Consider the following 21,451-nt stretch of genomic DNA (forward strand, 5'->3'; position numbering starts at 1 on the left):
GTTAAATGTATCCTACTGTTACAGCTCAGTAATCAAAATGGAGAGATGGCAGTTTTAGACCAAATTAAAGTAAGAAAGAGGTACAGCTTTACTTGCAACAAGAAGGCAGATATACAGAAAACAATTATATATAACATTATAAACAACTGCACGTTCCACACACATATATAACCTCCACACATAAGTTCTATATTGACTCATTCACCTCCTGTACTCATGCGTTTCAGCACAAATAACCACACTTATGGAAGCTGGAGTGATTAATGATGATTGTATATTTATTGTTGTAAAGGTGTACAGAGAATGGGACAACACAGTTACGATCGATCTATGCCGTAAGTAACTAAGATTAGTATTGGGGGGCAATACGAGGAGATAAATCTTGGCCATGAGGGGAAAATTAATACAGGTCTGTATATTTCTTTTAACAGCAGGTACAGTCGGAGAGGAGAGTAGCCTACAGGTATAGTCGAGTCTTCCCTCGTCTTCAGTTCTTCATTCAGAAACAAATCAGTTACGAGAGGGAATTAATAGTAAATACGTTCGAGAACCTTATGATCAATTTAGTGGCATAACTTTGATATGATTTTACAGAAAGAGCTAGAAATGAAGGCTATATATATTTTTTATTATTATTCCATTCCCTGCGATCGATCTTCCTGCTGAAAAACTATGCTGTAATTTTCGTATTGTAACTTAAGAATTACTTATGGTTAGAAAAGCAAAAAGACAAAGAGGAAGATTCCACATCCTCCTTGTCCCTCTTGCTTATCAAAACCTGTGTTACGACAAGGAATGAATCATAAATAACCTCCATTCTAAATACTGCATATATCCTGCAAACCTGTTTACCTTAAGTACCAGCCAATAGGTACCCCTAGGGGTAACGAGACCTAACCTAACCTAACCAGGCAATGGGTACTGTACCTCGAGGGGTAATGAAACCAAACCTAACCTAACCAAGGTGTTACAGCAGTTAATGTAGAATAACGTACCTGGTTCAGGGATCAAACACAAACTGCGTCCACATTTCCCATTTCCTTTATTTCTCTTTTTTTTTTTTTACATAAATATACGTATCTTACAAATAAGTCCCAAAGATGCATTTATTACTCGTACTCATACGTTTCGGCACAGGCAGCCACAACCAAAAATGGTATATGTATCATGTTTTTCTTTTTTATCATCTAATGGTGACTTTATCTCCCATTTTACCCGCCAAAGATAAATGATTTTATCCCTCCTAAACTTCTAAGGCTAATAATCTATTTAATGGCTGTTTTTCACTGCAACTTGGCCAAGATTTTCTTCCTTGAGCGACTTAATCTACGCAGCATAATAACGGAGTAAGTCAGTGATGTGTCCTTTTTATATAGCTTCTTCGTGACTAGGATCATAAGTTAAAGAACGCATTTTCCGGACTCATGATGTTAAAACTGTGATCGTTAAGACTAACACTACCATCTCTTCATCTTGAATTCTGAGCTATAACAGATTATCACTCGAATATGATGATAGTCATGAAGTGCTACGGAAACCCTGCAGAATCACAGCATCGTCATTTTGTCAATTACTTGAAATAATCTGCAAGAGGACAAATAAAAAAACATGGACCGAGAAGATAGTAGTAGGCTACTAGCAGTGGTTGTAATAGTGGTAGTAGTAATGACAATAGTAGTGGCTGTAGTGGTAGTATAGCAGCAGTAGTAGTAGTGGTGGTGGTATAGTTGTAGTGGATAGTTGCCCTACTTCTGAACTTACCACTTTCATTGTGTGTGTGTGTGTGTGTGTGTGTGTGTGTGTGTGTGTGTGTGTGTGAGAGAGAGAGAGAGAGAGAGAGAGAGAGAGAGAGAGACGGGGACGAGATGCTGGGACTGGATGGAACTGCTAGCAGGTAATAAGTCAGAGTGGAAAAAGACGGGAGAGGATTTGGTATGCACAGGACTGTCTCAGGCTAATGATGATGACGGTGGTGGTGAAGGTGATGCTATTGATGGTGGTGGTGACAGTGATACTAATGGTGGTGGTGGTGACGGTGATGCTAATGGTGGTGGTGGTGACGGTGATAATAATGGTGGTGGTGGTGACGGTGATGCTAATGGTGGTGGTGGTGACGTTGATGCTAATGGTGGTGGTGGTGACGGTGATAATAATGGTGGTGGTGGTGACGGTGATGATAATGGTGGTGGAGACGGTGATGATAATGATGGTGGTGGTGGTGGTGATTTTAGGCGTAATGGAAATAATTCGCTAGGGAAGACGGCTCACGAACTAAGACCAGGAGGCTACACTCCCATGAGGGAAAGGCGGGAAAATCAATAATGTGTACTTAAGTGTGTGGGCACCATATGCACAGTAGGTGGCGTAGGAGGGCTCGCAGCACCTTTTCATTAGCAAGTTATTCTGGATATTATACCTTAACATCCTCTGGTACGTCATTATATCGTTTTAATGTTGATATAGTTTACATCATAGCACAGAGGAGGATACTGTGGGGTAATAAGCAGAATAAATCGCTATGGAAGATGTTACGAAATCTTCAGATTTTAAACCTTCTTAACGATTATTTTCGCCAATACTCTCTCTTGTACGTGGATCTTCCTAGTCTCTCTCTCTCTCTCAGATCTTATGGGTCTCCCTCTCCCTCTGCACATCTTGTCTTAGTTCTTATATACTATAGTCTCTCTCTCTCTCTCTCCACATCTAGTCTTAGCTCTTACTATAGTCTCTTTTCTATCTTGGTTCTTCCTAGTCTGACCATTCTCTCTCTCTCTCTCTCTCTCTCTCTCTCTCTCGTCTTGCATCTTGCTAGTCTCTCTCCCTTCACATATTTAGTCTTGGATCTTCCTACTCTCAATCTTCAGTCTTGCATCTTCCCAGTCTGTCAACATCACCTTCCACATCTCTTGGATCTCCTAGACTCTCTCTCTCTCTCCGATACAAATTATCTCGGTATTAAACAGATCTAAGTAACCTGACACTCGGGGCCCCTATGCCTCACTCCATAATAAAACCTGTTGTTATATGCAAGAGTTGGTCGGGTCATGAGAGGGTTAACAGTGCTAGAAATCTCTCCCAGGCTCCCATACTCTCTCATCTAAATAAAAATCATCTGGCATTAGTTTATAGTACATAGAATACTCAAGTTGGTCTGAAAATGAGTTAAAATTGCGATAGTTCCAGCCAAAGAACATCCATTTTCTGTGATTTGTTGAAGGTCAACTCTGCGATATTCCTCGATCCTCCATGCATGCGTCATTCTAATTTATAACTTAGTCCAAATTAAGGTATATATTTCTAAGACCTTCAAATGAGCTTTACACCATGATTTTTCTTTTTTCACAATGATTTTTTTTTTATTGCTGTTTCCCAGATGTTTCGTTTAAATTTATTTTTGAAGTGCTCTCATTTACAGACTCACACTAACTCGGTTTAGATTTTCGTCCTTCTACAGCCTGTTTTATGAGGGCGGTGTGAGCTGGATGAAGGGCAGCTTGATGGCAAAAGACAGGGTGACACGGAAAACGATGTTTGTCGTCACCTCCCTACGGGCTTAAGACATTTGGCTACAAACATACGATAAGCATGTCTTCTTGACAGCCCTCGAATATTCTCTTTCTCTCAACAAGGCTGCCCAACGTAACTGACAAAACACTAACATTTCTCTCTGCCAAGGTGGAAGGAAAGAGGAGGTCAGAGTAAGAATTAAATGGTGAGGAAGCGAGTGAATTTCACAGGGAACTAAGCATGGACGGGCAATAGTGCAAGTGGTGAATTTGAGGATGGAGAGGGTCCCCTTCATGTGATGCTTCTGATATGACAGGTTGCTGGAGCTGCCTGTAGTTATGCAAATGTCCCTCAGTTTTTATTTCCCCAAAGGAGGATGGTGGACCGTAGAAAAAGGATACTTTGGCCTGCACTGTGGAGTTAATTGTAGCTTCCCTTCAACTTGTGGTTATAGTTGAACAGTGATGGTATCTAGGGCTGATGGCAGTACTGTCAAAGCAGAGCAACTGTGGCCATGTTTGATTTGTCACAAGAGTGTGGGAAGTAACTCCATCTTGTGCAGTGTTTGTTGTTTGTGCTAAGTGGATGCATAAGAGATGTAGTGGTATTAGAGGTAAACTGCTGGTGAATGCTGATTATCGTGTGTGTGGTGTGCCGGGGAAAACATGTGGAGATTGTCAGGCGTGAAAGGACTGATCTTGCTGGAGAGTGTCTTGAGTGTGTGGATGAGTTTTGTTATTTAGGGTTCATTGTATGTGCTGGAGGAGGGGTTGGGGCTGGCTCAGTGACTACGGTAAGGAATGATTAGAAGCTCAGGGAGCTGTCGCCGCCCCTGACATTTTAGAGGGATCTCTCTACGTGCTACATGATCTTTGAATGTAGCATACCTAGGAGTGTAATGCTGTGTGGTAGTAAGACCTGGGAAATACAGGCAGAGGATATTCGGAGGCTCAAATGTACGGAAAATGACAATGATCAGTTGGATGTGTATACAAAGTGTCCTTGAAATGCGAGGCCTGTGGGGTGGTAGGGCTTGGTCTGCGATTGAAGAGTAGCAGGAAGGATGGAACTGGAGTATATTGGTGCTGGGATGAGGAGGGGTAGACTGAGATGGTTTAGGCATGCTGAGAGGATGAATGATAACTGGGTAGGGTTGCGAAAGGCAGATCGAAAGAGACCTGAGACGAGGTCACAGTGTGAACTGTGGGATAAGGGACTGAATGGGGAGGCTGCTAGAGATCAAGCAGCATGGACAGCTGCCATTAGATGACCAAGGCCGACGCATGCAAGCAAGTTGAAGCCTTTATAAATGATACAGTACAAAATGCATCTATCTACTATAGCTATCTATTCTACGGCCAGATGCCAAAGTTCCTCCCACAGCTTCTCAAAACAGCCTATCAGATGAGAAACAGGACAATTAATAATATAAGAACACAAAGAAAACGTCGTCTATTGTCAGATGCCTTAATCCAGTAAGGTGGGGCCACAAATGAATCACCTGTGTTAATCTTTCCCCTGCCATTAGGCTGCCCTCTTTTCAACTCACACTTCCCTCTCTCAAATAACTCTCCACCCCATCCCCCTATCTCATCCTCAGCCTCCCTCTCCCTCCCTCCACCTCACTCACATAGTCACTCTCATTCTCCATCCACTCCACATAGCCAAACCATCTATCTATCTATCTATTGCCAGACGCCTCAATCCCGTTTGGGGTGGCCACAAACAAATCGCCTCCAAGTCGCCCTGTCCCCCGCCATTTCACTACCCTGCTCCCAACTCACACCCCCTTCTCTCATATACCTCTCCACCCCATCCCTCCATCTCATCCTCGGCCTCCCCCTCCCTCTTCCCCCCTCCACCTCACTCACATACACTCTCCTCGTCAGTCTTTCATCCTCCATCCTCTCCACATGGCCAAACCATCTCAAAGTACATTATATCTCCAAATGCTTTGTAACACATCCACGTCAGCACCACAGCATTCCTCCACTTCCTTAACTGTCTTTCTGTTTCTCCATGTAAATCCTAAGGTCTATGATCCTCCAAACTTCTTTGAAGCCTGGAAAACATGAACTCAAAACCATGAATTCATCAACACTTAACAACAACAACAACAACAACAACAACAACAACAATAATAATAATAATAATGATAATAATAATAATAATCTATTTATTGCCAGATGCCTTAATCCAATAAAGTGTGGCCACAAATAAATCGCCTCCAAGCCACCCTGACCTCTCCCCATTTCACTGCCCTCCCCCCAGCTCACACACCCCTCTCCCATATACTTCTCCACTCCATCCCTCCATCTCATCCTCAGCCTCCCCCTTTCTCTCGAAAGGTTACCCAAAGAAATTCACAAAGTGCATAAACACTGTACTAATATATTTTCCCATCATTACAAGATAAAAAATTATCATGAGTTCATTTATCAAACACCTATCCACTAACCACTTTAACTGAGTGCAAAATATACTATATATATATACATATATATATATATATATATATATATATATATATATATATATATATATATATATATATATATATATATATTGGTTTGATTACAGTTTTATTCAAGTTATGAGAGACTTTTTTGGTGGAGTAGGTGGATAGTGGGTTTGCTTAAATTTCACCGCCAGAGGGCTCTCAAAAACTAAATAAAACTGTTCAGAGATAATAATCCATCCGTCCATCCACCATCCAATCCTACGTTGCCCCATGAGAAGTGTAGGAGCCCGGGGCTAGGCAAGTTGGTCCTGACGTTTAAGATGAGAGTGACCAGCCTCACTCATCCATGGGTGGCATTATGTGGGCAAATAAACCCCAACCACCCCCTGGACACAAACCTGCATCGGCTTAATCCGATTGGAGAGCCTTAGTTGCCCACTAAACCACCAGGCGCCATAATTTGGTTATAAGGTTACCACCCAGCATAGTCATTGGTTTCCTAGTGTACAGGAAACCAAATGGCTTGTCACTCAGTGTAGAGTCACCCACAGACAGACGGAAGAGGAAAATATGAAGGAAAGACAGATGAGGAAGGATTCCCATGTTCTACTTTATCACAGTTGGATTCAAAGAAAATGTTCAGTGTTCTGCTCCAGAAAGAATCATTAGTATTCTACCCCAGAGACAATCTTCAATAATTTACAATACCATCTATTGTACATTAACTCAAATTCACTTTTTAAGAACTGGCTATGTCCATAAATACAGAGTACTGTATCACTGTACACTAATACGAACCAAGGGTGCATGGGTATGCAGTGGCAGCTTTGCCATTAGAATTAGCATGAAATACAGTACAATAACAGATAACATTATGAGAAAATAAAAATGCTTTAAGTGCACATAGATAATATTGGCTATGTTCACTTAAATTCTAAAATATGCACTAACCATGTTTGTTTTACATCTTAATCCTTTATGGAGGAAGCATTTCCTTCACCCAAATAAAAATAACTGGCTAACACCAGAACAGAATTCTAGTCTCCCAGCCATCCTTTAAAGGTTAATGTGACTGACTACTGATACAAGCAAAGCTTAAGAAGGCATTTCTTAAAAATTACTTCATCCATGCAAAGTTGTGCTGCTAAATCTGTTTATTTTGGCTGCTGTCAGATGACTCAAAGAAACCCCTTGGTCCAAGTGGGTTACAGCTGATCTTAATCATCCCATTCAAACCCCCCGTCCCATTTAGGAATTTGTGACCACTGAAAAGCAGTTTTACTCAGGTGAGGGACATCACTGGGCCAGAAATATATACAGGTACAGACAGCCTATTTTAGTATCCTATACATGAAGATGTTAAATGAAAACTTTGATGCCAGTGCCAGCAATGGTAATCATGGGAGATGGGGAGGGTGGCATTTTTATATTCAGCACCAGTAAGGCAGCACTTCACAGCAATAGCAAAATATAACATTTGGAATGCTGTACCACCACTATTGTAGCTGCCTTTTGTATGAGCACAAACATCCTTATTAACTAGTGGAAGACAAAGTGCTATGACATATTGTACCCTGCAGCTATAATAATCACAGTTCAGTAAAAAAAACACTGGGTCCACAAAATATCTACTTATATTACAAATGTGATATAACTGTGCTCCAGTTTGGGGCTTGCTAATAGGTGGTTTCTCCTTCACAAACAAGCTGCCTACATTACAATCCCACTTAACAACCATTAACATCAGCAACCTATTAATATGTCACACTTGGACCTCCAATCTTTTCGTCATCATCATCTAAAACACAATAAACATTTGGACTCCTTTAAACACAGTAACACAATATTAATGTCACACTTGAACTTACAATATTTTAAACCCATGTCCAGCCATCTTTAAATGAACAGATCTTTATTCTGTCTTTTTTGCTCAATTTCTCCTGAAAGGACACATTTCCGCAGATTTTAGGTTTTCTTCATCTCCTCCTCTTCCTCTTCTCTCACTAAAAAGTCCTGAGTGGTTACCTTTTTCACAGTTCGGCTGCCTTAACTATACTCCCACTCAACAACCAATTAACCCTTTCAGTCTGCCAATAGATTTTTCATTTTTTTTGACCTCCAGATACATTTAATCAGCTTTGGAGAGACTTATCACACTGGAGAGGTTAAATACAGTCTTCATTAACTCCTTCACAGTGAGGAGATGATCAACAATCCCTTGAATTCAATTATGTATTTTGTGTTTTTTTCTTGCTTACCCTGGATGATGTCAAGTTCAGGATATACCACTTGTAATACACTCTTATGGCAAGCTATGTGATGCCCCTCGAATTTGAAGAGTGCCTCAGAAACTGAAAAATTTTGCCTATAGATAAGAGTATACCAGTAATAGAAAAAAAATACATCATTGGAGTGATGGTTTTAAGCATCACAAAATCATCTGGCAGGAACAGCAGTATAAAAATAAGTCATGGGATTAAAGGACTGAGTAAGTCCCACAAATGTCAACACCAGCCATCAGGATTTGTGGTAATACTGCTGAAGATCCCAGTCGCTGATCTTGAACTCCGTGGAGGGGTTCAGTATGGCCACGGAGGCAGAGGACGGCGATGGGGGCTCCTCCACCAAGCCACTGCCATTGGAAACCTCGGCTAGAACCTCCTCCTGTGTTGCCACATTTTCCACATCCTTGTGTTTCCCTCCGAGGGTTATGGGGAGGATGGTACTTGTGGTATTTTCTGTATCCTCACATTTTCCTCCAAGGGTGATGGGGAGGACAGCAGTGGAGTTTGAGTCTTCGAGGATGGCAGTGGTTGTTGTTGTGGAGGAGAAGGTTTTGGTGGTGGATGGGGCAGATATAATGGAGTTGTGTAGTGGGGATGAATCGGTCTTGACAGTCACCACCACATTCACTCCTGCCTCTCCTCCCAGCTTGTCCAGAGGCAGTATAATCCCAGGGTAATCTGAGAGAATGATGCTCTCTGTTGTGTGGGTGAGGGAGTCAGTGAGGGTGTTGTCTGTGTGTGTGAGTGCGTGTTCTGCTGTGCCTGATAAAGTGTGCTCTGCTGTGTGTGTCAGAGTGTGCTCAACTGTGTGAGTGAGGGGATGGTCTGACAATTGATCAACACTTTCAAAGATTTTGTTACCACAGATTGTCTTGTGCAAAGTATAATCGGTCAAGTTAAATGACATCTTACAAAGGTGGCAAAAAATGTGTTCAGATACATCCGCTTCAGATAATTTATCGGTCTCCCTGGTTTCGGACAATTTTCCAGGCTCGCCAGCTTCCAGTGTTTTCTTCTTGTGGCCCCGAGATTTGAGGTGGGATAAGTATTTCGCCTGAGAGGGGAATGTGATGTGGCAAATGCGACAAGCATGAGGTTCTTGGCATTTGGTGTGGGAGCGAACATGACTGCGGCAGTTTGATGCATATCGGAACTCTTTACCACACACATGACACACATAAGGCTTCTCACCAGTGTGAATCCTGGCGTGGCACTGCAGGTCATCTTTCCGAGTAAACTTTTTCTGACACACCTGACATGTAAACTGTTTATCAGTCTGGTGTGTCAGCATGTGCCGCACCAGACGAGATTTAACAACAAATGATCTATTACATACGTGACATTCATGTTTGCCCCCAGCCAAGTGTGTGCGTTCATGTAATCGCTGATCTCGCAGTCTTCTGAACACCTTGTGGCAATAAGCACACTGATGGGGACGTTCACTACTGTGCGTTATCATGTGCTCCTTAAGGGAAAATTTGTTGCAAAGGCGTTTGTTACAGATTGTGCATTGGGCAGGATGAGTGTGGTTGAGGCGATGCTTAGCAAGGTTGGATTTGGTAGTGGCACTGAAGCCACATATATCACACCTAAAGTCACGTTCACCCGTATGTACCAACATGTGCTCTACACGGTGACTGTACGCACCAAACACCTTCCCACACACACGACATTGGTACTTGCGTTTTTCCCGCGGTCCTCCCTTCTTAGCCCTCGAAGCAGCCAGAGCCAAGGCCCGACCAACTATCCCAGCCTGGTTACCCTGCACATCAAGCCCATCCACCACCAGCAGACACTCCTCCTCGTCCACCAAAGTCTCTGCCTGTTCCTCTTCCTTGGTCCCTTTTGAAGTGTGTAGTTCCTCCTCCCTGGTCTCTGTAGGGGTCTGGCAGCCATGATATTTCTGTCTGAGCCTAAGAGCAGTGTTGTAGGCCTTGATACACTCCCTGGCAGCCTGAACCAATCTCTCCACCAGGTCCGCCACTGCCTCAAACCTGGCCACACAGGACCCACACACTTGGCCCCCACCCAGGTCCAACTCCACCAGTGGTCGACGCAGTACCATGGCCAGCACATGTACCAGTGGCCGCCCACGCACACGTGTGTACACGCTTACACACTCGCCATTACCCCCACACGTTATACATACACCATTCTGGGGAAAGGTGGGTGTGAAAAAAAAAAAAGGGGGGGAGAAACAATAAAATACACTACAGCATTATATCTTAATATCACAATACTACACACACACACACACACACACACACACACACACACACACACACACACCATTACCCCCATATATACATACAGTACTGTGCAGCAATGGCATGAAAAGGAAGTCATAAAATAATTAATCACCATCATCATTATCATTATCAACCAGACCTCTTTTCCCACACAGCGTTCCAACTTGAAAGCTCCACTGCCATCCTATCATTAATGTTACTGTAGCTTATGTCATCCTTATTATAAATTAAGGATGTCTTTAAAATGTCACAATTTTTTTCCATCCAACAGGTAGTGTAAACTCAGGGAAGTGGCAAATCAGCTTTATACATAGCTACAGGAATTAAACATGTAACTTTTATGTAATTTACTGTATACAGGTAATAAGAATGTCACAAAAGGCAACTTATAACAAATTCTTACTGTATTTGTGTTCATGAATTAATGGGTAAAAAATAATGTCAATAGATGCAAATTGTAACATAAACTCACTGGATTTTTGTTCACAGTTTCAACAATTCTAAACTGCAGCAATGGATGCTGTTCAAACACCGTACCTCTGTTTTCCCCAAGGTCACGTCTTCTTCAGCCTGCACCTCTGACAGTGTGGGGGCAGGAGGGGGCACCAGGTGGGGTGAGGCGGCCATCTTGACTACCAGGGGATGGTTGTGTTTGCGATACTTGGCTATACGCTACCCACTTTAACTTGGTCTAAAGCTGCCATCTCTCTATCTTAATGTTGAGCTGTAATAAGAGAACAAGAGATTAACACTAGAAAGAATATGACAGAAAATTATATTCTGATCAGTCAGGAGCCACAAGAAAAACCTCCATATCAGGACCTGTATTTTCATCAATTTTGGAGGCTTTTTAACAACACTTCCTTACCAGCTTTTTTTCATAAACCACACTAATAATCTACCACATTTATGCAATCCTCATCAATATTAAAAAAGCTACAAGAACATGTCAGAGAAAAATAAGCTGTAATGTTAACTGAGAAGGTTTGGGCATGTGGAGAGGATGGAGGATGACAAATGGGTGTGGAAAGTGACAAGTGTTAATGTTGGGAGTTGGGCTGCAAGATGCAGACCGAAAAAGACCTGGGATGACATCATAGAGTGTGACCTCAGGGATAATGGACTGAACAGAGAGGCTGCCAGTGACTGAGTGGCATGGGGAGCTGCCATTAGGTGACCAAGGACAACTTATACAAGCATGTAGGAGCCTTTATTATTTAAATGATATGAAACTACATGAATGTGCAAAATGTATCATTAAGGAAGATGCCCCACACAGCCTCCAAAGCCACAATGAATATAACTCGAATACACTTCTCATCAATACCTACCTCAGGGTCGATACATGAACATGCTAACAATCAACTATCAAACATAACTATGATTTGCTTCTTACAGGAAAGACTATGAAAGGACAGTGCATTATTCCTACTTTTTTGCTTTTTAGCAGACATAAATATTATATAGTCGCAAGGAAAATTACAACAGCTTATATAGCAGTCTTTTTTTCTATAGAATGAGCAAGGAAAGGAGGGAGCGGACTATTCCCACATCTGTAGATAATCCTGCAACCGCAAAAATAAGTTAAGACAAGTTACCATTGAAAATATACTTATGTATCCCTCTTCTGTACCGTGTTTGGGACAGGGGTTTGCTTAAGTTATCTAGCACTCTACCGTACTACAGTAATCTCGTAAGATTCCAAAACATCCTCCAATTCTCAATCTTTCTCCCTTTGTGCAAGTGAATGAATGCCCACAAAGAAAGAGAAACTGGACAAAAAAAAATTACAGAACAATTGTAACATCTGTAATCTGGTATTTTGATGTTTTTTTTTTTTTTAAATACTTACTGGGGTAATTTTTTTCTCCCTCTTCACCTTGTTAAAGGAAAAAATAATTACTGCCTGAAAAACTGGCATGGGAATCAAAACTAAGCACTTGACACTGACCTACCGTCTACCTATTGCCTGGCCATATGTCAAGACTCCACGGTTATTGAGCATTGCAGTACCTATCTGAATTCACTGTTAAGCAATATTTAAAAGGAAAACTAAATAACTTTAAACGAAAGGTGGGGATGGACATTTAGTACTTAATTACATCAATACATTAACAACATACTTCCCCCGTAACGAAAGCAAGGTAATAACTGAAGAACTAAACAATACGGAAGAACAAGACTGCGACTGGCTTTCACCTCCTACGCTAGGTCCTTCAACAGTGCCCAAGTTCATGGACTTCCTAAACAATTATTTGAATAATAACTTTACTAGGTATGAGGTAAGTCCTCCAAGGTCATAACTAACATACCTTCTGAGCATCAGGATTAATGTAATTTGTACAATCACGCTAAAAAAGTTCAAAACACCTCCGCCCACCCACCCATTGTTTACATCGACGAAGTTCGCACATTCCTTGAGTCATTTCGGTAGTTTCGACCCGGCTCTTTTCTGTTTTATTTTGCGAACTTCACATTAACTGTGCTTGTGTTATTTGAAGAATAGTGTCTCTTCAATAACTCACTAGGTTTCGCCTAAGATGATGACGTGGGGAACTTTGGTAAATTTTTAGAAGTAACCAACGTTTTCTTTTCTTATTATTTTTATGTTTTCCAATGCAAAATACTGTGTTTTAATTAGTTTTGACCTTCATTTTTTTGGGGAAAATCCCCCTTTTGGAATTTTGAGTAAGATTTCCAAAAGAGGGTTTATCCCCCAAAATCAAGATCAAAATTAATTAAAAACACACTATTTTGCATTAAATTAACCCAAACTACCTTAAGCTAACCTAACCTAGGCCTAACCTAGGGCCTGACATAGACCGGGTGCACACGCTTGCACCAGCCAATATGGCGCGACATTCATCCGCTACTGAGCGATAGCCTAACCTAAGCCACTATATGACTACCCCTACAAAATTTGCTCCCCCAACTCACACTAGGCTTAAAAGGTAAGTCTTAGTTAGAATAGTTCAGGGATGTAATATAATGAAAATTGGTAACGTTGGTTACTTCTAAAGTTATACCGGAACTTTTTTTTTTCTTCCGTATGGCTGACAATTTTGACCGTCATTCTCATTCTACACACAACTCAGGTTTGTCAATAGCGTACAGTACTTGCGTCACAGCGGGATTTCCCTCACATCAGCAGTCGAAACAGCGCAAAGCTGTATTCTTATCCTTAGGAAAGGCGTGTGGTCATTTTGTCAAAGGTCTCAATTTAGACTACGGTACCAACAGTAACCTCAAGCAGCGACAACAGGCAATAACGGGGCGCGATTACACTAGCTCCATGGAGTTCATGGTTTGGATGGCTCCTTTTTACGCCCCACATCGGGGATTAAACTTTTCACCCTCTGATCGGGTGAGTGACCCTATTTTCCAGTTCCCGAATAGGAGGTGCCCTCCCCTCTTTACAAACCCCCGATTGGTGAGGTGTCCCCACTGTTTCCTCCCAATCGAAGGGGTGCCCTCCATTTCCCCCTTGATCTGGGAGTCCCTTCCCTTTGTACCCCCACATCGGGGGTGCCCCCCTTTTGATCCTGACCCAGAGGGAAGGTGACCCCCTTTTTACCTCCGTGCTTGAGGCGGTGCTCACTTTTTTGCCCCCAGTTCGGGGTTAAAGCCACGTTTTTCCCCCATTCAATCATAGTGTCTTACTGTCTTCCTTTTCAACCCCCGATCGGAAGCAAGACTCCCCATTATCCCCCTCAACGGGTCTGTTCCCCTATACCCCCCCCACCAGGGGATTCACTCCTTTTCTTCCCTGGTTGGGGGGTCCCCCTCCAATGTTATCCCATTCCACGTCTTCCAACCCCTCTCATTAACCCACTCCACCCCATACTCCTCCCCACCAAACCCAGGCATACTCTACTCAGTCACACTTGCCAGTATTGCCCCACTCCATCCCATCCAATCCCGCCATATTCTATCCTTCCTAACCAGACAAATTTACCCAACTCCACACCACCCAGCAGCACCATTACCCCACTTCTACCCACCGTACCCCATCATTACCCAAATCCACTGAGGTATGCGCTCTCTGAACACCTTCTAGTTTTATTCAATATGTGGAAAGGTTGAGCGGGAGAGAGAAACAGAGCTTGAATCCTTTATTTTCACCGTTTCAGGCTACACTAAAGATGGGTTCTGCGTAGGCTGAAACGTTAGAGAAAATAAAGTGTCACGTTCTAACCTGTGTCTTTATTTTCTCTAATGTTGTGAGCTACACTTAGATGAGTTCTGTGTAGGCTGACACGTTAGAGAAAATAAAGTCAATCTCTGTCTTTATTTTCTCTACCGTTTCGAGCTACACTTACATGGGTTCTGTAAAGGGTGGAACGTTAGAGAAAATAAAGGGTCAAGTTCTAACCTGTCTTTATTTTCTCAAACGTTTCGAGCTGCACTTACATGGGTTCTGTAAAGGGTGGAACGTTAGAGAAAATAAAGTCAATCTCTAACCTGTCTTTATTTTTTCTAACGTTTTGGGTTACACTAAAGGTTCTATGTAGGTCGAGACGTTAGAGAAAATAAAGTCAATCTCTAACCTCTGTCTTTATTTTCTCTAACGTTTCGGGCTACACTTAGATGGGTTCTGTAAATGGTGACACGTTAGAGAAAGACGGCAAGCTCCAACCCCCGTCTCTCTCTCTCTCTCTCTCTCTCTCTCTCACCCAACATTTCCACGTGTAATGGATCATCAACATTTATATATGATGTGTCAGGGAGGTAGATAGACATGACCAAGTGTGAAGTATGCTGTCTATTTCTCTACCTATCTATTGCCAGACGCCTTAATCCCGTAAGGGGTGGCCACAAAAAAATCGCCTCCATGTCGCCCTGTACCCTACCACTTCGCTGCCCTGCCCCCAACTTACACCCCCCCTCTCGTATACACCTCTCACTTCCATCCCTCCATCTCATCTTCGGCCTTCCTCTTCCCCCTCCACCTCACTCACACACACTCTCCTAGGTAGTCTCTCACTCTCCATCCCCCCAACTTATAATCCCCCCTTCTCATATACCTCTCTACTCCATCCCTCCATCTCATGCTCAGTCCCCCCCCCTCCCAGTCACTCACATACACTCTCCTAGTTAGTCTCTTTCCATCCTCTCCACAAGAAGTATACCCAGCTGAATATTAGACCAAGCATATGTTCCGAGTATACCAAATGTGGGGTATACGCAGCTGAATATTAGACCAAGAATTGTTCCCAGTATATCAAAAGTGTGAAGTATATGCAGCTAAATAGTAGACCAAGCATTTGTTTTGAGTATACCAAGTGTGGAGTATACGCAGCTGAATATTAGACCAATCATTTGTTCTGAGTATACGCAGCTGAATATTAGACCAAGCATTTGTTCTGAGTATACGCTGCTCAATATTAGACCAAGCATTTGTTCTGAGTATTCCAAGCGTGGAGTATACGCAGGTGAACATCCAACCAGCATTAGTTCCGAGCATACATCATATTTGTTACATCAGGACAGTGCGGTATGTTGGCGAGGAGAGGAGGCGGGAGTGACGCAGTAGACGGTTTGCCAAGGATAAAAATAACAGAAGAAGCCACGCAAACACACTAACTCAACCCCCACACGCACCCACCACCCATACTAGCTCCCTAACAAAATAAATCGCTTGAGAAAAGGTGTTAGGGGGCTTCTTTAACTCCACGCACCCAGCACGCGTACTAGCTCCCTGACAAAATAAATCGCTTAAGAAAAGGAGTTAGGGAGCTTCTTTAAAATCAGCTTTTGTTCTACGGATATCTGTGGTGAGTAAGTATTGGGGGGAGGGGGAGTGACCGAAATGTAAACAAAATAAGTCGTCTAGGAAAAGGTGTTAGGGAGCTTCTTTAAGTTCTCAGGTAAACTTTTTTTTTTTTTACGAGTCAGGTAGTGAGGTCTGACAGACCCCAAAATAAAAAAAAATACTTGCACTACATATATTGAAATAAGAACTTAAACACAATTATTTTAACATATCTTCTTACCTTTAATGCAATTCTGAAGTGACTATAGTATTACAAAATATTTTTTGAAGAATTTTAGAAAAAATCATGAAATTAACACATTGCTGACTTTAGCAGTTACATGAATCAAACTAATATTCATGAAGCAGATGACCAACATCCTCTTGTGGAGACCAATGCCCCAACTACCTGTAAGGAAAAGTTGAACCACAGCAAATGAATACCAGTGTGTTTCACCTCAGGTACACCTCAGGTAATGTGGGGTCTGTTGGACCCCAACAGCTCTATAGAGCAAAGACAGAGCCAGATCCAGGAATGACCCCATCACCACCCTAAACTACTCAGCCAGTCAGGAAGGTAGAGGGAAGGACAGATCGCTAGGGATTATTTTAATATATGAAAAATTAAAGGAAAAAATTGGTGGGGTCTGTCAGACCCCACATTACCTGGGGAGGGTTTCACTTGATGGAGCTCCCTAACACCTTTTCTTATGCTATTTGTTTTGCTTACATTTCGGTACTCCCCCCCCCCCATATTCACCCACCGAAGATATCCTTAAAATAAAGATGATGGAGTTAAAGAAGTTCCCTAACACCTTTTCCTAGGCGACTTATTTTGTTTACATTTCGGTTATTCCCCCCCCCCCCAATACTTACCCACCACAGATGTCCGTAGAATAAAGCTGATGGAATTAATGAAGCTTCCTAACACCTTTTCTTATGCGATTTATTTTGTTTACATTTCGGCAGCCCCCCCACCCCCGCCCTCGCGACATCCACCCATCACAGATCACCTTAATTAGAGCTGATAGAATTGGATCAGGGTATGCATTCTCGTCAGGCAAGGAAGCTCCCTAACACCTTTTCCTAAGCGACTTATATTGTTTACGTTTCGGCAGGTAGCCTACCCACCCCCCATCTACCCATCAGACATCCTTAAATAGAGCTGATTCTCGTCGGTTAAGGAACTGCCCTAACACGTTTTCTTAAGCTACTGAATGACAGTCTTGTGATACCAACTCTAACGTATGGAAGTGAAGCTTGGACCTTGCTGGAGAGACAAGTCAAGAGTGAGAGTAGTGGAAATGAGTTATTTAAGAGGAGCCTGTGGAGTCACATGGAGAGACAGACTGAAAATGAGGATGTGAAGGAGCGTTGCGGTGTGGATGTCGATGTGATAGGAAGCATTAGGAGAAACACACTGAGGTGGTTTGGCCATGTGGAGAGGATGGAGAGTGAGAGACTGACGACGAGAGTGTATGTGACGTGGAGGGGGAGAGAAGGAGGGAAAGGCCAAGGATGAGATGGAGGAATGGAGTGGAGAGGTATATGAGAGAGGGCGGGGGGGTGAGCTGGGAGCAGGGCAATGAAATGGCGGGGGACAGGGTGACATGGAGGCGATTTGTTTCTGGCCACCCCTTACGGGATTAAGGCGTCTGGCAATAGATAGATAGACGTTTCGATACCCTCCCATATACCCGCCAGACATCCTTAAATAGTGCTGATGGAGTGCACCTAGTTCTTGTCGGTTAAGAATCTACCCTATCACCTTTTCTTCAGCGATTTATTTTGTTACGTTTCGGAAGGTACTTCCTCCCCCCACTCCACCCCACCCGATATTCACCCACCGGAGGCATCTTATATACAGCTGATGGAGAGAGAGAGAGAGAGAGAGAGAGAGAGAGAGAGAGAGAGAGAGTATTTAAAGAAAGGCGCATGCGTGGGTAGCGCCAGTGAGAGAGAGTGAGAGCGTGAGAGAGAGAGGAGAGAGAGAGAACAGCGAGCGCTTGCGTGGAGAGAAAGAGAGCAGAAGAGAGGAGAGAGAGAAGCTCAGTGCTGTTGGACCTCTGTATGGGTAAGTGGAAGCGAATTTTCTCTCTCTAATATTTCCTCTTTTTCTAGGTGGCTAGCCCTTTAATAACCATACAACTTTCAAATTTCCAACCGAAAAAACGGAATTAGATTTTAGAATTAGAAAATTTTGAAGCGTTAGTTTATGTGGGTTTCTTTCTATTTTTCTTTTGTTTATTATTATTCTCGGCACAACTGGTTCAAGCTGGTTTTTTGAAGAATTTAGAAAAAGCCGTTTCTATAGGTCTATTCTGACTTGGCCCAAATTTTCGTCCCTTTGCAGCTTATTTCACGTAGTTCAGTGGTAGAAAAGGAGAATGATATGGCTCTACATCCTTTCCATAGCACTTCTTCGTGACTAGCATCAAATCCTATCACTTTCTTGGCCCAGATTTTCGTCCTTTTGCTGTTTATTTCACGTAGCTAAAGACAACAGTTCTACATCCTTTCCATAGCACTTCTTCGTGACTAGCATATCATTGACCTTGACTTGGCCCAGATTTTCGTCCTTTTGCAGCTTATTTCACGTAGCTCAGTGGCAGAATACAATACTATACTCCTTTCTATGGCACTTATTCGTGACTATCTTTTTGCCTTACCTTGGACCAGATTCTCGTCCTTTTGCAGCTTATTTCACGTAGCTCAGTGGCAGGAAAAGACAAAATTATACGCCTCTTCTTCGTGACTAGCATCAGTTCCTGTCACCTTGGGCAGATTCTCGTCCTTTTGCAGCTTATTTCACATAGCTCAATGGCAGAAAAAGACAATCATACCGGTACGCCTCTCTCTAGCACTTCTTCGTGACTAGCATCATATCCTTTTGCCTTACCTTGGCCCAGATTTTCGTCCTTTTGCAGCTTATTTCACGTAACTCAGTGGGAGAAAGACAAAAAGCTCTACATCCTCTCCACAGCACTTCTTCGTGATTAGCATGATATTAATAATCTATAGCCAACTCAGCATTTAAGATAAGACAGAGGACAATTTTAGGTCGAGTTAAAGTGAAAAGAGTATAGTTTGTTTCTAGGTGTAATTTCTCTTCTACATAAAGATAGGGGCCCGTGAAGCTCCCTAACACCTCTTCTTTAGCGATTTATTTTTGGATACGGTTGGGTCACACCCTTCTGTACGTTATTTATGCAGTGTATGACGATATCAGATGGATTTATATAACACAGTGGAGGAGAGTAAGGTGTAAAATAAGCAAAATAAATCACTCACAGAAAAGTGTTAGGGAGTGAAGGGGAAAGAAAATGCATGTGGAAAATTCTAGACACCAAATACATAACAATGAAAAATGCTTTGAAAAAAAAATATATATATATATATATATTCTTTTTTATGATGAAGGAAATATATATAGGAAAAATAAGCCTGAAAGAGAGAGAGAGAGAGAGAGAGAGAGAGAGAGAGAGAGAGAGAGAGAGAGAGAGAGAGAGAGAGAGACTGACTTAATTTTTGACGGGTTTGGAATTAAAAGAGCATTTGAATGAGAGAGAGAGAGAGAGAGAGAGAGAGAGAGAGAGAGAGAGATGTTACATAATTCCAAGTCTTTTTTTTGCCATTAAAACTATAGTAAAAAAAAAATATTGAATACCCACTGCATAAAAGACATGTTATGGCTCTACATCCTTTTCATAGCACTTCTTCGTGACTAGCATCATTCTAGTGTTAATCTACAGTATTTTTACAACTCAGCATGCAAGATGGAGAAATGGCAATTGTAGGAGGTTAAAGGAAAAAAACCACAGCACTTCTTCGTGACTAGCATCATATTTTAGTGTCAATCAATTATTACAACTTCGCATGCAAGATGGAGAGATGACAAATTTAGGCAGTTAAAAGTAATAATTTCATAGCACTTCTTCGTGACTAGCATCATATTTTAGTGTCAGTCTATTATTATTACTCAGCATGCAAGATGGAGCGATTGGAATTTTACGCAGTTAAAAGTAATAATTCCATAGCACTTCTTCGTGACTAGCATCATATTCTAGTGTCAATCTGTTTTTACAACTCAGCATGCAAGATGGAGAGATGGTATTATTAGGCCATTAGAAACTATACTCTTTTTACTCTAACTTGGCCAAAAATGTCCATCTCGCCATCTTGAATGCTGATATGTAACTACAGAAAAACACGAGAACTGATGCTAGTCACGAAGAAGAGCCATGGAAAGAGAGTGAACAGCCGTAGCATTATCTTATTCTGCCACTGAGCTAGGCTACGTGAAATAAGCTGCAAAAGGACGAAAATCCGGTGAAAACTATCTGTCTATCTATCTATTGCCAGACGCCTTAATCCCGTAAGGGGTGGCCACAAACAAATCGCCTCCATGTAGCCCTGTCCCCCGCCATTCCATCGCCCTGCTCCCAGCTCACACCCCCCTCTCTCATATACACCTCTCCACTCCATCCCTCCATCTCATCCTAGAATATGTTGCCAGTCACGATGAAGTGCAATGGAGTGTGTGTGTGTGTGTGTGTGTGTGTGTGTGTGTGTGTGTGTGTGTGTGTGTGTGTGTGTGTGTGTGTGTAAAATAAGCTACAAAAGGACGAAAATTTGGTGAGAAAATCCTGAAAAAAAAAACAAATCTGGTGAAATCTGGCAAATAGAATCAATCTCTCTCTCTCTCTCTCTCTCTCTCTCTCTCTCTCTCTCTCTCAATTTGGTGAAATCTGGTGAATAGTAGAATCAAGCACTCTCTCTCTCTCTCTCTCTCTCTCTCTCAGATGCAGGGGGGGGGGTAAGGCCGTCCCCTGGAAACTTCTTAAGGAAAGCTGGTATAATTATCTTAAGTCGGATTACTCTCGTTAATGACCTACAGACGGCTATATCAGAGGGTGATGAGGTCCCGCTTATGCAGAGGCCTACTTTCCCTACTACTACTACTACTAATGCTACTATTACTACTACTACTGTAATACTACTACTACTACTACTACTGCTACTACTACTGCTACTACTACTTCTACTACTACTACTACTACTACTACTAATGCTACTCTTACTACTACTACTCTAATACTACTACTACTACTACTTCTACTACTATTACCACTACTTCTACTACTACTATTACTACTACTGTTACTACTGTACTACTACTACTATTACTACTACCGTA

The 21,451-nt window shown here is 42.2% G+C and overlaps 2 protein-coding genes across 2 annotated transcripts in view; one reads left to right on the plus strand and one right to left on the minus strand.

Moving 5' to 3' along the window:
- Positions 1-8,278: 8,278 nt before the first annotated feature.
- Positions 8,279-11,129, minus strand: LOC145391073 (uncharacterized). Its single transcript, XM_080265800.1, has 2 exons — positions 11,040-11,129; positions 8,279-10,408 (listed from the first exon to the last, which is right to left on the minus strand). The coding sequence occupies exons 1-2, from the start codon at positions 11,127-11,129 to the stop codon at positions 8,486-8,488; spliced, it is 2,013 nt and encodes a 670-aa protein (XP_080121926.1). The 3' UTR covers positions 8,279-8,485.
- A 7,103-nt stretch (positions 11,130-18,232) lies between these two features.
- Positions 18,233-21,451, plus strand: part of LOC145390676 (uncharacterized) — a 15,538-nt gene continuing 12,319 nt past the window's right edge. The window contains exon 1 of the mRNA XM_080265474.1: positions 18,233-18,328. The gene's annotated coding sequence lies outside the window, so the exon portion shown is untranslated. The remainder of the gene's footprint in view (positions 18,329-21,451) is intronic.

The sequence above is a fragment of the Coenobita brevimanus genome, chromosome 2 (genome assembly GCF_032717465.1).
Source record: "Coenobita brevimanus isolate Jiangsu-jjx chromosome 2, ASM3271746v2, whole genome shotgun sequence".
NCBI classification, from domain to species: domain Eukaryota; kingdom Metazoa; phylum Arthropoda; class Malacostraca; order Decapoda; family Coenobitidae; genus Coenobita; species Coenobita brevimanus.

Bases quoted from the DNA above. Each gene is read 5' to 3' on its own strand.
- LOC145391073 (XM_080265800.1), bottom strand. From the start codon at position 11,129: ATGGCCGCCTCACCCCACCTGGTGCCCCCTCCTGCCCCCACACTGTCA. The intron at 10,409-11,039 runs GTACGGTGTTTG...ACCTTTCCCCAG, and splicing joins TGACCTTGGGGAAAACAGAG to AATGGTGTATGTATAACGTG.